The sequence below is a fragment of the Dendroctonus ponderosae genome, unplaced genomic scaffold (assembly GCF_020466585.1).
Source record: "Dendroctonus ponderosae isolate FM_Combo_2020 unplaced genomic scaffold, Dpon_F_20191213v2 Dpon_F_20191213_1, whole genome shotgun sequence".
Classification (NCBI taxonomy): domain Eukaryota; kingdom Metazoa; phylum Arthropoda; class Insecta; order Coleoptera; family Curculionidae; genus Dendroctonus; species Dendroctonus ponderosae.
This window is the reverse complement of record NW_026017110.1, coordinates 47,688,223-47,703,193: the sequence shown is the minus strand read 5'-3', so window position 1 is coordinate 47,703,193 and position 14,971 is coordinate 47,688,223. Positions and strand designations below refer to the sequence as shown.

Below are 14,971 nucleotides of genomic sequence, written 5' to 3'. Positions count from 1 at the left end.
ACAATTGGATGTGATGTAGTTGTGCTGAAACCCTTAAAATCTCTAGCAGAAATTTGCATGCATTCTGTGACATAAAACCGCAAAGCACCGATAAGTTGGCTTATCGGCGACACAATTACAGACAGGACAGACAAAGTACATAAGTAACAATAAAATATTCGTAGACTTTTTCGAAAATTAAGTTATAAGCTGGCCTACGTGCCATTTTTATTTTATTATTTTTCGGTCGACCGACAACAACAACAATTCTTTACACAGTGAGGTTAGATCAAGTCTTTAAACGGCGTTTAAAGCTATAAACGCCCAAAATCGACCAGTTCGTTTCTTTAAATGCGTTTAAGCACAAACTAAGTTTAAGGTTCTGGTAAAATCCGTTTCGCGCGTCAAACTGAGTTTCAGACGTTAAACTGGTTTAAGATCGCTTGATGAAAATGGGCCTAACATTCGTGGTATGGAAATTGTCTCAATCTCGCTCTACCGAGAAGGTTCAATAAATAAGACTTTCTTAGTGTTTCTTAGTGTAAAAAGGCAAAGTTAGTCTTTTGCATTTGAGCTTCTTGAGTTCAACATTGAAATAAAAAAACATCCCAGCTTCCAAAGAAACATTCCTAATCGAAGGATGGTTACTCACGTTTGAGGCAGGAATAATCCGTCCTGTTTCTGAACAAGAGCTCATAACCAGCCTGGCATTTACACAGCCCGACTCTGGTGTTATCATTATCATAGCAAAATGAATTCGCTCTGCAGTCGCTGTCCGTTCTGCAGCGCTGATAGGAAACTAAAACACATTTTCAAAACTTGCATTTTCAACTAGATTTTGCAGTAATGACTGAACTGCTAAACTGAGCTGGATTAGATAGAACGTTAGTAACGTACCTAGACTTTCAGTGATCTTACCTAGTCTCTCTTCTATCTGGGCTTCACTTTCAGCCTCTTGAAGAAACACTATACGAAAGAGAGAACTGAGCAGCACCGCACCTAGAACTAGCCTAATCATCTTATTCAATTAGTAATGTTACATGCTCGATTTATTTCGCTTGAATCATACTCATATTACTAAAAAGCTGCTGAAACTCAACTAAAACAGGTTGATTAATTATCACCTTATCAGTTAAGGCCGGGTTTTCAATCGACGGTTAACGCAACCGAACAATAGTTAATTGTCCTCAATCCATCCTGTTTGTTCTAGAACAGCCTGGACTGAGCGGATTTGGGCGCATTTTCATTCTGTTCAGCACCCTTTTTTCTGAAGCCTATTAATTTCTCATTTCAAAGCACAATTTCGGATTGAAATTCCCAGCCTTAGCATAGCGTGTCCCGATAAGATACTGAATAAAACAAATAGAACATGTGTAGTCACTAGGATATATTTATCAGACCTTCAGTTTCAAGCTAATTTACAATCAATTTCGCAAGAGGATCCTTTGCACTCAACTGATGCGATAAGAACCGCATCGGCAGCGATATCGAATATGGATAGCTGGATTTTTGGCTGCTTATCTTCTTAGAGAGTATTTACTAAGACACAACTGGTTTTCGAAGACCTTGTCTAACGACCCTGGTAATTAATGGGGCGTGTTCTGGCATGCGCGCCCATCTACTAGCTGAGGCGCCCCGTTTCCTAGGCAACTGGCTAGGGGTTAAAGTTAAACTGCGATGTACCAGGGTCTACATTTGGTCTTCGAATCCTAAAACTGGCAATGAAAGAGTTACCAGGTGGGGCAAAAAAATTAGTTTTAATTGATCGTCCACTTATTACCCATCTACTAACTCCTAGATCCTTGACTTGCAATTTGCGCTGATTGCAACTGCTGCTGATTTATTGTCCTTTTCAGTATTTACTAATAGTGGCAAGGATAGAAAGCAAATCAATGGTACCAATATTTGGTTGATTGGACGCACGTTGCACCGCAACTTATGTGCGACTCGGTAAATTCCGAATTAATACCAAAAGCCGAAGATCTTGAGATAGCAAGGCTGAACCGGTGATGGAGCAATAGTCGATTTTAATGAAAAGAGTCGGTTTTTCTCTTGGCAGTTCTGTGTGGAAAATTGCGGCGCGATGGAGTTATATGCGCTTTTTTCCGCGGTTTTGCTCATTGTTTCTGTGCATTTGTGCCAAAGTCAGTTCAATGGTTTCTTCAGAAGCCTGTTCGGAGCTGAGGAGAACAGCATAGGCGAAAATGAGGATGTTTTGGAGGAGTACGACTTTGTGGTCATCGGAGCAGGCAAGATATTTGTTTTTTTAAGTATTTATTTCAATAACCGTAAAACATTGCGTTTGAGCGGGTTTTCAAATTACTAGCTAAATGTATATTACGTATGGTTTAGCAAGAAACCGGCAGGTTTATTCAACCGATATTCTAGTTATAGTGGATTGAAACCAGATTTTCGCCGGATTTCAATAGTAACTTGCCCCAAATTGCATAGAAATGAAGCACATGAACAGTAGTGTTTTCAAAGCATTCAAGATTAAGGTGAATTTAATCATTTAAAGCCTCATTTAAAGGCCAGTAACAGGAGGCCATAGAAAAAAAGCCGTGGGGAAGGAGGCCGTGTCTGTTTACAGAGCGGTCTTAAGAAAATTAACTTTTTGGTACTGCAGTCATAAAAAAATTCTTTTGGCGCCATTGCAAAATCTAAGGCTCATCTTGAAGCTGAAGCTTCGCAGCCGACTTCAGAAAAATTCTAAATATGCGGGGCTGAATAAGCGAATTTTTTGACTGAAGTGAACTTCACTTTGATGAAAATATCCCAGAATTACAGATTTAGGGGGCAATTCTGATTTGAGTATTTTTTTATGCTACTCTGATTGATGATATGATGATTTTCGTATTAAATTGTCTATGAAGTTTTAGCTTCAACATAATCTCAAAATCGGTCCAAGGGCAGAAAAAAATCGTTTTTTAAAAAGTAGATTTTTTTGTGACCACCCTGTAAATATAACAGATGGCCGAAAACCGTTTCGGGCCATTTGGCTTATCTATAACTTTTGGTGTTGAGATCCAAAGAATCTCATTTCTGTCTAACTAGGAGCATGCCGAACTCGGCAGTTTTTTGTATTTTTCCACCTGCCGCCCTGTAGAAAATTGATCTGAGGCCCAGATGGGACACCTTGTATATATATTCTACACTTATTGAGGGACACCCTGTACATCCCAAATTCTTGCGCAACCTGCAAAAAGCTTTTGATAATTATGTTGATTTGTGTGATTGACCTAATTGGATTTCAGGTTCCGGAGGTTCTGTAGTGGCCAATCGCCTCACAGAAAACCCCTCGTGGTCAGTGCTGCTCTTGGAGGCGGGCAAAGACGAAATCTTCCTGACCGACGTGCCTCTTTCAGCGCCCATTCTCTCAATAACCGGCTACAATTGGGGCTACAAAAGCCAGAAGCTGACAACGGCCTGCTTGGGGCTGGTGGACCAACGTTGCCATCTACCAAGAGGAAAAGGACTGGGAGGCACCAGCATTATCAACTTTATGTTGTACACCAGAGGAAATCGGAGAGACTTTGATATGTGGGAGGCGATGGGCAATAAAGGTCAGCTAGTTTAGATACGAAATCAGTCTCATCTTCTTCAACTTTGCTATATAAAAACGTTTCCTGATTATTAAAGGCTGGGGCTACAAAGATGTTCTCTACTACTTCCTGAAGTCGGAAAACTGCACCCTGTGCAGAGACATTGACGAAAGTTACCACGCAAAGTCTGGCGATTTGCACGTGGAAAACGCTGGATTTGAAAGTCCTCTGGTGAAGCTTTTCATCGAAGCTGGCCAACAATTAGGATACAGAAACAACGACCCTAATGGAGAATACGGACTAGGTAGCTTTGCTACTCCTTTGAGAAAAAAACCGTCACTTTTTGACGTCTGGATCCTTCTAGGATTTTCCAGAGTCCAGGCTACCATGAAGGGAGGTCGCAGATGCAGTGCAGCTAAGGCCTTCCTGCGCCCAGTGGCCCATCGGACCAACCTGCACATATCCAAAGAAAGCCGAGCGACTAAAATCCTCATTGACCCCCGATCCAAACGAGCTTTCGGAGTTGAGTTCAGGAGGAACAAGAAGAACTTCCGGGTCAAGGTGCGAAAAGAGGTAATTTTGAGCGCAGGCACCATTAACAGCGCTCAGCTGCTGATGCTGAGTGGTGTTGGACCAAAGGAGCACTTGGAGAGCAAAGGGATCGCAGTCCTATCGGATCTTCCTGTAGGCTTCAACTTGCAGGACCACATGGCAATGTCTGCTGTCCCATTTCTGGTCAACGAAAGCATTACAGGTGGGCAGAGCTATTTCAATACGCTCCAGTAGGAGTACAATTAAAGTTGAGTACAATTAAGCCCGTTTTTCTGAGCAGTTTCAGACCTAACCGTGCAAAATCCAGTGGATATCTACAATTTCCTAGCCCGAGGGAAAGGACCGTACACGATTCCTGGAGGAGCTGAGGCCCTAGCCTTTGTTAAGACCAAACTAGCCAAAGACCGAAATGACGACTATCCAGACATAGAGCTGGTTCTAGGGGCTGGAGGACTCAATGGGGATGTTTTTGGAGGCTTCCGCGCCCTGCTAGGTAAAAAGACTTCATCAATAGAGCCTTTGAGTGAAAACGGGGGACTTCCCAGGCATTCCCCAGAGCACCTTTACGAAAGTCTATCAGCCTTTGATTAGTAGACCTTCATTCAGCATAGTTCCAGTGCTGTTGAGGCCCAAAAGCCGTGGAAGGGTATACCTGAAGGACAACAATTCCTTTCACTGGCCCCTGATTGATCCCAACTATTTCTCGGAAGAAGACGATCTGGAAACCATGGTGGAGGGCGTCAAGATGGTAAGTGCTGTATTTTTGGCTGACTTTAGTGCCATTTTGATGAATGCTGGTTGGAATATATTGAGTTTTTACCAGTCTCAAACTCTACTGGAAGGATTTGTGCGGCGTGCAGTTGAGTGGAACTCATAATTTTTGGTCCATCCTTCAAAATGTTGCCAAAAATCACGGTTTTGAGAGATTCGAGTGAAATTTGGAAAGTTTTCAGTCTCAAGTACCTCTTCTAGGGTGGGAGAATTTCAAGTTGCTACCTGCTCTCAATTGGCAGTTATGAATTTTTAAAGAAGAGAGTGCAGTTGAGTGAACATTTTCATTTTGGATCCATCATTCACAAAGTGGCAAAAATCACTATCTTTTGGGATTTGAATGAAATTTGGCAACATTTTAGCTTGAAGCTTTTGCTATAAGGTGCGCCAAATTTATGTCACTGTCTATTTTGCATAGGAAGTTAAGAATTTTTAAAAAAGAGCGCGTTGTTGGGCGAGTATTATAATTTTTGGTTCATTGGTCACAAGGTGGCAAAAATCACGATCTTGTGGGATTTCAGGAAAATTTTGAGCGTTTTCAGCCCCATGCTTCTTGTATAGCAGATAAAAAGCAGATAAAAAAAAAGTTACTTCCTGCTCTTTAGAGAATGTTACGAATTTTTAACCGAATAAGGGCGGGCATTTGGGTAAACGTTTTCCTTGAACTTGCACGGTTGCCATAAATCACTATTTACCAGCATTTAAAGGAAATTTGGAACGTTTTCAGTGCCAGCTGTATTCTACAGGGCGTGCGAATTTCAAGGTACTACTTGTACTGCGTATGAAGTTACGAATTTTTAAAAAGGGCATGCAGTTGGGAGTATATTTTTCATTTTCGGGCCATCATTCACACGGTTGCCATCAATCCGTATTTATCGCGATTTAAATGAAATTATAAAGGTGTTCAGATGTGAGGTGTTCTCTATAATAAGTGGAAATTTGAGGTTATTAGCTGCTTCAGACTGGAATTTACGAATTTTTAAACGTGGGGGTGCAGTTGAATGAAAACTTTTATTTTCGATCTATCTATTCATAACGTTTGCAAAAAATCAGGATTTTGCGAGATTTTTGGAAAAATGCCCGAATTTTGGCTGACTAGGCTTGTTGGAATTGTGAAATTTTCGAGTTATAAGGAGAAGCGCGCAGTTTGGTAAACTTTTTTTCGGTCCTGCATTCACACGATCGCCAAAAATCGGGATTTTCCGATGTTTTAGAAATTTAAAGTTTTAGGTGCAACTGCCTTCTCGATGGTGTGAGAACTTCAGATTACTCACTATAGCTCTGTATTGAAAGTTAGAATTTTTTCAAGAAGGGCTTTCAGTTGGGTGAACATTTTTAATTTCATTCATCATTCATACGGTTGCTATAAATTAGTGTCTAGCACGATTTAAATTAAATTCTGCTACTATTCAGACACAGGCATTCTAGAGGGGCTGTGCGAATATCAAGTTATTAGTTGCGTCCCGTCGAAAGTTAAGATTTTTTGACTTGTAACTATTTTTATTAAGAAGTGACGATTTTTAATTTAAGTTACGATTTTAAAGAACAGTGCGCATTTGGGTGATCATTTTTCATTTTCGGTCCATCCTTCACAGGGTTGCCATCAATCAGTGTTTGGAGTGATTAAAATAATTTTCAGCGAGTTTTCAGAGCCTAGTATGTGCTAGGGTGTGCAAATTTCAAGTTACTGCCTGGCCTGGATCGGAAGTTAGGATTTTTCAAAGTTGGGGTGCAGTTCAGTGAAAATTTGCTTTTTTGGTCCATCATTAACACGGTTGCAAAAATCAATATTTATTGCAATTTAAATGAAATTCTCATGGTTTTAATACCCAAGCGTCTTCTATGGGGTACGCGAATTTCAAGTTGTTACCTGCTCCGGATTTGAAGTTAAGAATTTTCGAAGAAGAGCGCGCAGTTGTTAGGAACTCTTTAGAAGATCAGTTGTTAAGTTCTTCTGGGCACCTTGCCAATTTGTTGGACAACTTTCCCTTAACAAACAGACATTTTGCGGAAATAAAATGAAGAGTTTCTCTAATTCTAATAAAAGTTAAGACACTTTCTTCTCCAGAAAAATTGCAGCAAACACAACTAAGTAACCAACATGCTTTCAGGCAGTTTCCATTGCCCAGTCAGCTCCCTTCAAGCGCTACGACACATCGCTGAGCGAGCTGCCTTTCCCGAAGTGCGAGCATCTCGCCCTTAACTCGGACGAGTACTGGCGCTGTTCGTTGCGCCAGCTTTGCGCCACTCTTGGCCACCATGTGGGCACATGCAAAATGGGGCCGAAAAGCGACCCAACTGCAGTCGTGGATGACCAGTTGAGAGTCCATGGAATCCAGAATTTGCGAGTTGTGGATGGCTCGATAATGCCCAATGTGATTGCCGGACATACAAACGCAGTGATTTTCATGATTGGGGAGAAGGCCAGTGATATGATCAAGGAGAGCTGGGCAGGAGAGTAACCAAACAAGCGTTCCATCGGGAGAGTTGATGAAATGATGCAAACCAGACGGAAATCTGGAGCATCCGAGAGACTAATGGAGAATTAGCCAATGTAAATATTACTAAGCATTTTTCGCTGATAGGACCTTGTAACGTTGCCTAATGTAAAAATCCTCGTGCAAAAGATTAGGCCTAATTTTAATAAACACGGTTTCTTCAGCCTATCGAATGACCTTTTATGTTAAGGCAGGTGTTTTCTGTTGGGCAACAATTGGCTAACACGATGGCACTGACCTGCAAGGGCACGGTCAGATTGCCTCTCATTTGCTCCTAATGAGGTAAACCATTGTAAACAAAACAACTTTCCCACTTAGAAGTAGATTCTCGGTGCATTCCTGCACCAATCCGAATGCAATCTCCTTCTGCTGCTTCAACTGTAAACCCACTTCAGCAGCAAGAAGTGAAAGCTTCTAATTCATTGATCTGTTGCTGTTGATCGCGCGAACCAGCCGAATGTCGGTTAATTGGTAACAAGGTTAATAGTATGCCATTTCTCGGTTAATTGCTGTTTTTTGCCTGTTGGTTAACACAAAAAACAACAACATAAGCATGTCTGGTTGGGCGCCATGCTTTGCGGAGGAATTTCGGTGATTTTTTTCTACGTCTTACCAGTTACGGTGCTAAGTGGCCATCGAGTTGATGTAGATAAAGGTAAGAACCCCTAAAATGCTACTGGTAAAGAAAGAGTGTTTAAATTAGTTGAAATTCCTCAGCCATTCAGCCAGGTGCAGTGTTTTGATCGGAATTTTAATTTAATTATTAACCTAGATAATTGCAAAATTTATTAATGGGTGGTCGACTTAGACCAGATTGCACGTTGAGCTTTAAATTAGAAGGCTTCAGGGTCAATTTTGCTTTGTAATGGGAGAACGCATTGGAAGCGCTAGTTTTGTAACTTTCAACAATTACTCAATATACTTCTGGACAAAGAATATTTTCAAATTGCCTACTAAGCGCCGGGTGATTGAAATTAATTCAATTTTGGGTGGTACTAAATTACAAATTCTTAAAAAACTTGGTGCAGTTGGGTAAAAATCTTCATTTTTGTTCCATCATTCAAAAGGTTGCCAAAAATCAGAATTTACCGTGATTCCAGTGAAATTATGCGGGTTTCCGGCTCCGAGCGCCTTCTATTACAACTTATGTGCAAGTAACATGTGCAAGTTACAACTTATTTCTTACTTTTGATTGAAAGCAATTAATTTTTCAAAGAAGAGCATGCAGTTGATTGAAAATTTTCATTTTCGGTCCATCGACAACACATCAAAAAATCATTTTCTTGTCGGATTCGAGTGAAATTTCGACTAGTCTGATCCGCCAGTTTCTATTATTCTTCTATAGGGTGTGCAAATTTCAAGTTACTACCTGCTCTGGATCGGAAGTTAGAAATTTTCGAAGAAGAGCGTGTAGTTGAGTAAAAACTTTCATTTTCGATCCTTAATTCTCAATGCGGAAAATATCACCATAGTTTGATATTTGAGCAAACTTTTGACCGGTTTGAGCGGCAAGCTTTTTCTATAGGGTGTGCAAAGTTACTACCTGTTCTGAATCGAAAGTTAGGAATTTTCAAAGTAGGGCGTGCAGTTGGTTGAAATTGTTATTTTCGGTTTACCATTCTCAAGGCGGTGAAAACATCCCAATTTTTTGGGATTTAAGCAACGTTTTGACTGGTTTGAGCCACAAGTTCGTTCTATGAGATGTGGGAATTTCAATTTACTATTTGCACTGGATCGACAGTTGTGGATTTTTAAAACACACTGTGATTTGATTGAAAATTTTCATTTTCGGTCCATCATTCACACGGCGGCCCAAAGTCACAATCGTCTAGGATTCTAATTAAATTTTGACTGGGTCAAGCTGCAAGTTTTGCTGTATTGTGGGCCAATTCAATGAGTCTACGAGCGCCCAAACAAAAGTTTGGAATTTTCAAAGAAGAAAATGTGGGTGAAATTTTAATTTTTGAATCATCATTCACAGGGCGCAAAAAATTACGATTGTTTGTAATTCAATTATAATTTTGACTGATTTGAGCAGCAAGTTTCTTCTATAAGTTGTATGAATTTCGAATTTCGAGATACTACCCGCTCTAGATCGGAAGTTAGAAGTTTTCAGAGGAGAGTAAGCATTTAAGTGAAAAAAATTACTATGGTTGTGTATTTAAGTAAAATGTCCACTTGCTTGATCTGCTAGTTTCTTTCTCTTCTACCAGATGTGCCAATTTCAAGTTACTGTCTGATCTAAACTGGAAGTTAGGAATTTTTAGAGAACAGAGTGCAGTTGGATAGACATCTTCATTTTCCGTCAATTATTCACTAGGTGGCCAAAAATCATAGTTTCCAGAGATTTAAGGGAAATTTTCAGCGTTTTCAGTCACAAGCATTTTCTATACGGTGCGCAAGTTCAGTTCATCAATGCACTACTTGCTCTTGAATGGAATTTAGGAATTTTTAAAGAAGGGTATGCAGTTGAGTGATAAATATCATTTTCGGTCCATCATTCACAAGATTGCCAAAAATTAGCAGCTAATGAGATTTAAGTGAGATATTGAGCTGTTATAGCCACAATCTTCATCTACAAGGTGTGGGAATTTTACGTTACTGCCTGCTCTGAAGTGAAAGTTACACATTTTCAAACACCGGCCTGCACTTGAGCGAAAACTTGCATTTTTAGTCCATCATTGACAGAGCGAAAATAATTCAGGAAACTATGGAATTCAAGTCAATTTTTGCTCAGGTTAAGCCGCAGTTTTCTTCTATAGGGTGTGCCAATTTCAAGCTACTACCTACTCTCAATGCAAAGTTACGACTTTTTTTAAAGTACATTTTTTGCTTTGGTTCATCATTTACAAAATTGCCAAAAATCCTAATTTGTACGGATTTATGCGGAATTTTTACAGTGCACCGTTCCAAGTATCTTCTATAAAAGTGTTATAAAGTTACTATCCCGTATGGGCTGAAAGTTAGGCATTTTTAAAGAACGGCGTGCAATTGAGTGGATGTTTTCATTTTCACCCATCATTCTCAATGTTGCAAGAATTCAGGATTTTTAGAAATTTGAATAACATTTAGACAGTTTGCAGTCTCTAAAGTCCCACATCTTATAGAAGAAACCAAAGTTGCTGCCTACTCTTAGTTCGAATTTAAGAATTTTTAAACAAGGTCGTGCAATTGAGTACAAAGATTCATTTTCAGTCCATCATTCAGAAGGTGGCCAAAAATCCGTATCTTGCGAATTTGAGTGAAATTTGGACTATGCTCAGAAGCAAGGCTTTTCCATAGGACGGGTTAATTTTAAGTTATTAGCTACTCGGAACTCGAAGTTATGAATTTTTAAAAGACGTGGTGCAGCTAGGCAGAAATCCTCATTTTCAAGACTAAAATCAGCGACTAAAATCAGGATCGTTTGAAATTCGAGGAAACATCTCACTAGTTTCAACCGCAAGTTTTGTCTATAGAGTGTGCAAAATTACTTTTACAGTTACTACCTGCTCAGGATTGGAAGTTAGGGAATCGTAAGAACCCAAATAAAATGTCCATATCTCTACACTCTGGCCTTTCTTGGTCCCTTGAATATTTTCTACGGCTTTATTTTGCCTCTTTCTTAACTTTCATGTCATTTATTGGCAGTAAACACTATATTCAGCTTATTTTGAGTGCCTCATTGTTTTCCTTCCTTGAAAGTATTCTTGCGGTTTTTACGGCAAATTCGAGGTCATTTGTCGGGATACAAAAAAGTATCCAAGTGGTTTCAAACATGACACTTTTTAAACTTTATTTTCATTATGAATTTGCCAGCTCTTTAAGCCATTGTGTCACCATTTAATTAATGGATTTTTAGTTTAGCTTTTATATCAACCAGTTTTATCGTCCGTTCAAAGCTTTTCAGGGCGATTTGCAGCCTGTAATTAATTTAATTCCGCTTGAAACTTCAAAGTCAAAGTTCAAAACAGTCGAAGCGGCATCAAACAATCAAAACGGACTTCGCAAAAATTCTTTGCGAACTTTGGTCTAGAGTCTTTTTGAACCTGGAAACTCTAAAATTTCCTTTCAAATTTTCACATGCAGTTTGTAGCATTTTGTTTAAAATTTGTTATTTTGCTTCTTCAAACATTTAAGGCTTGATAAATAAAATCATGACTACTTTAAAAGGAATTTCAATATGTTTCAAAATGTAATTGAGTTTTTTGTGAAGTCCAGAAGGCTTCACAGATACACATTCCTTATTTAATAAAGAATAAAGCAAGATACAATTTCAAGTGGGGAGATGATGGCACGGCAGCTCTGAGATTATTTAGAGACACAGTTTCATATTGAAGATTTACATGTTTTTTTCCTTAGCATTTCCGCAGAACTTGCGAAGTGACTTTAGTAGTAGTTAGAAAGATGAAAGCTGAGAGTACTTTGTAAAGTCTCTCTCTTTTTCTCAGCTAATAGCTCTGCTCCTCACTGCAACATTTCGAAAAATAACTGTTAAATTCACTCGTGTACATAAACAAAAAACTATCTGGCTGAGCCCAATTTCCAGTTACTTTTATAAATTTCAATTTGTATTTTATAACGAGCATTTTGTTGAGAAAAAGTCCTATATAGAGAGTTTCGTAAATGCAACATTGCAACTTTAACAAATCTGATTCCGTATGAGTGAAAGCTTTTCACGCTCGCCTGGCTCAAATAGGCGCTTTCAATTAGAACTATGAAAATGCTGGTTAACTGTGTTTACCATACGTATTAACTCCATTATTGTATGCATATTGTGGTGCAACAGTAGAAAATCCCTTTTAGAAAGCTTCCGCGGAGCTAAGTAAATGCCATAATGTTCCTGTTAGTTGAAGGTTTGGTGAGACAATGGGCGCCTCTGGTTTGGTTATCGCCCGAGGAAAAATTCATGCCATCGAACGTGGAAGAATTCCTGGTTAACACCAATATTGCTGATGAACATGGCAGTGTTTTGACTGGGAGCAAAAGCCCTGCAAGGTTTTTCCAGTACAATTCCAAGAAGGTTTTTCTGGTTCCTAAAAGATCTTTGGGTAGGTTCCAGCATTGAGGGTCTTTAATTTGTGCAACTTTCCCACGCTTTTAGACAGCCTGAAGGAGAACTATACGTCGTTCCTGTATGGGAAAAGCCCCAAGTCCTATCCTCCAGTTCCTATTTATGCTGTAGTCACCTATTGCTCCAATCCAGCTTCCTCAGAGTTTCCCCCCGATTTATTACCAACTTTTCACGTCACTTACTGGATGTTCTATCCGTTCAACGAGGGAAAAGACTCATGCTTTTTAGGTAATAAACCATGTAATTTTTTTGGGGGCCAGTTAATTATTGATTGCTTACAGGCAAAGTTCCAGCTCCTTTAATCTTCAGCAAATGCTTCGGTCATTATCGGAAACTGGGCAACCACTTTGGCGACTGGGAGCACATGAGTTTGTCTTTTTCTGGGCACCCCTATCCAGATCAGCTCTTTTTGTCAGTCCACGATGCTGGCGCTTATTACGCCTACCAAAGGAACACCAACACCTTCAGATTTCAGGCGAAAATGGAACGGAAGGGAGTCGCCCAAGTCCCAAGTTATCCAGAATTTATCCGACTACAAGGTAGAGACGAGTGGAGACATTGTGGAAGAATTAGAGTGTAAAAACAATTATTTTTTCGGTTGCAGGTGGGCATCCAGTTTTATTTGCAGCCGAAGGCTCTCATGGATTATGGTCCACTCCGGGTGACCACGAGTTCATCAGAGTGCCAAAAATAACGGATAGAACAGGCTTTGGAGCGCCTTGGAAGACATGGGGGTCGATAGTATTTTATCACATTGGCCGGTCTGAAATGCCCGCATGGATGAGCTTTAAGGGGAAATGGGGCAATCCGAAGACAAAGTGCATTTTGCTGAAGAAGTTCGGACTTTGCGAGTACACGGAAGGCCCCAGGGGACTGTTGAGAGAAACCAATGATTTTTATTGTTAAGGTGTTAAATGAGTTTTTGAGGCGGGTTTTGTTTCATTTGTCTATGCATTTCACCTCCTGCTCAGAAAGGATATTTGCTAATGTTGTTCCAGATTTTTTGGTGGAAAATGTGGCTTATTTGGCAGTTTTTTCACAAGAGCTTGACCAAGATCACTGAGAATTCAGTTGAAACTCTCAACTATTTGCAAAAACACTTTCATGGTGTATGTTTTATCTCTTCTATCGACTCGATTTTTTCCAGATCTTCAGCAACAGCTTGTAATAAATTTCATCCATTAAGATGTTCTGAAGTTGAATTAGAGACTTTTGAGTCGCCACTAAATTTTGAAAATAAACTTGATCTGAACCTGAAACCTCTGAACTTTTACTGGAAGTTAACTTAAACCTTTCACATACAATTTGTCGCATTTTATTCAATATTTATTGGTTCACTTAAAGCATTCAAGCTTGGTTGATAAAACCATGGAGACTTTAAAGGTTTTAATAGTTTCATCGGTAACTTCTACATCCAGACTAGATATTTCGCTTCCAAATCGCTTCAAATCCAGAGTTAATTCGTTCTTTGCTTTCTTAAAGTTTTCAACTAATTTAATATCGTTTTTTTTTTATTTTAATTTTTAATCGTTTTGAAGTCCTTTAGTCATTTTAAACTTTTCTGACCAATCAGAGAACATTTTTGCCCTTCTGATATCAAACTTCAGCTTTAAACATGAATATTTGAGCATATTTTTACAGTATTAATTTCGGGAATGTTTCTAAATTTAATTGAGATTTCTCTGAAGTTCTCAGGTTTTTCAAATAAACTCAGAAATCCTTCAGAGACAGTGTCTCTATGTTAAAAATGTATAGGTTTTTCTTCCTACTTTGCATGGACTCACGCAGTCACTTTGGACAAACGACGAAAACTCAGAGCGTTTTTAACAGCTTCTCTCAATCTGTTCTGAGCCGAAAAGCCGTTCTCCTGCAATTTTAAGAAACATCACCGTTGCATTCAGCCGTTTCCAAAACCGTTATAAATCTCAGACAATGAAAAACATTTTCATATCCCTATAGACGTAAAGCTCAGAGGATCTAAGGAAAGAACAACCTTCTGTATTCTGAGCCCAATTTCGTGTGTAGCTAGTTGGAGTTATAAATTTGAATTTTTTAAATAAATCTCCCTATGCATGAATTTCAAAGGAAAATGGGGTAATTCGTAGGCTAAGTGCATTTTGCTGAAAAAGTTCAGGCTGCGCTAATACATAAAGGGGCTCAGGGAGTTATTGAATAACACCACAAACTTTCATAGTTAAAATGATGGAATGCTGTGGATCTGGATTTAGAGATTTCCAAAAGAGGGCGAACAGTTGGGTGAAAATTTTAATTGTCGGTCGATCATTCGTAAGGTTGCGAATAATCGGATTTTAAAGATATTTGACTAAAATTTTGACCAGTTTCAGTACCAAGTATCTACAATTAGTCGGAACCAAGTGTCTAGAATTTCAGCTTGCTACCAGCTTTGAATCCGCATTTATGAATTTAAAAAAATCATACAGTTCAGTGAAAAATGTTATTTTTGGTCCGTCATTCACAAAGTAGCTAAAAATCGGAACCAGGTTTAACTTCAAGTGTCTTCGACATGACTGGCTCATTTTAGATTGTTTTGTGCTCTGGTTTGGAAGTTATGACCA

General features: G+C 39.2%; 3 protein-coding genes across 4 annotated transcripts in view; 2 read left to right on the top strand and 1 right to left on the bottom strand.

Annotated features, from left to right (window-relative positions):
- Positions 1-1,151, bottom strand: part of LOC109535018 (prion-like-(Q/N-rich) domain-bearing protein 25) — a 7,108-nt gene extending 5,957 nt beyond the window's left edge. Inside the window, exons 1-2 of one of the 2 annotated variants that reach the window (XM_019900830.2) lie at positions 877-1,151; positions 632-778 (exon numbers count right to left, since the gene is read on the bottom strand). In XM_019900830.2, coding sequence (XP_019756389.1) covers positions 632-778; positions 877-997 — 268 coding nt within the window. In that variant the 5' untranslated portion in view covers positions 998-1,151. The remainder of the gene's footprint in view (positions 1-631; positions 779-876) is intronic. The other variant, XM_019900831.2, reaches the window with a different exon arrangement.
- Positions 1,152-1,788: 637 nt separating this feature from the next.
- Positions 1,789-7,531, top strand: LOC109535016 (glucose dehydrogenase [FAD, quinone]). The gene is made up of 7 exons (XM_019900827.2): positions 1,789-2,228; positions 3,234-3,542; positions 3,619-3,825; positions 3,886-4,275; positions 4,354-4,566; positions 4,619-4,821; positions 6,956-7,531. The coding sequence occupies exons 1-7, from the start codon at positions 2,063-2,065 to the stop codon at positions 7,304-7,306; spliced, it is 1,839 nt and encodes a 612-aa protein (XP_019756386.2). The 5' UTR covers positions 1,789-2,062; the 3' UTR covers positions 7,307-7,531.
- A 36-nt stretch (positions 7,532-7,567) lies between these two features.
- Positions 7,568-13,323, top strand: LOC109535017 (putative vacuolar protein sorting-associated protein TDA6). The gene is made up of 5 exons (XM_019900829.2): positions 7,568-7,997; positions 12,172-12,372; positions 12,426-12,623; positions 12,677-12,934; positions 13,000-13,323. The coding sequence occupies exons 1-5, from the start codon at positions 7,913-7,915 to the stop codon at positions 13,299-13,301; spliced, it is 1,044 nt and encodes a 347-aa protein (XP_019756388.1). The 5' UTR covers positions 7,568-7,912; the 3' UTR covers positions 13,302-13,323.
- The last annotated feature ends 1,648 nt before the right edge of the window (positions 13,324-14,971 follow it).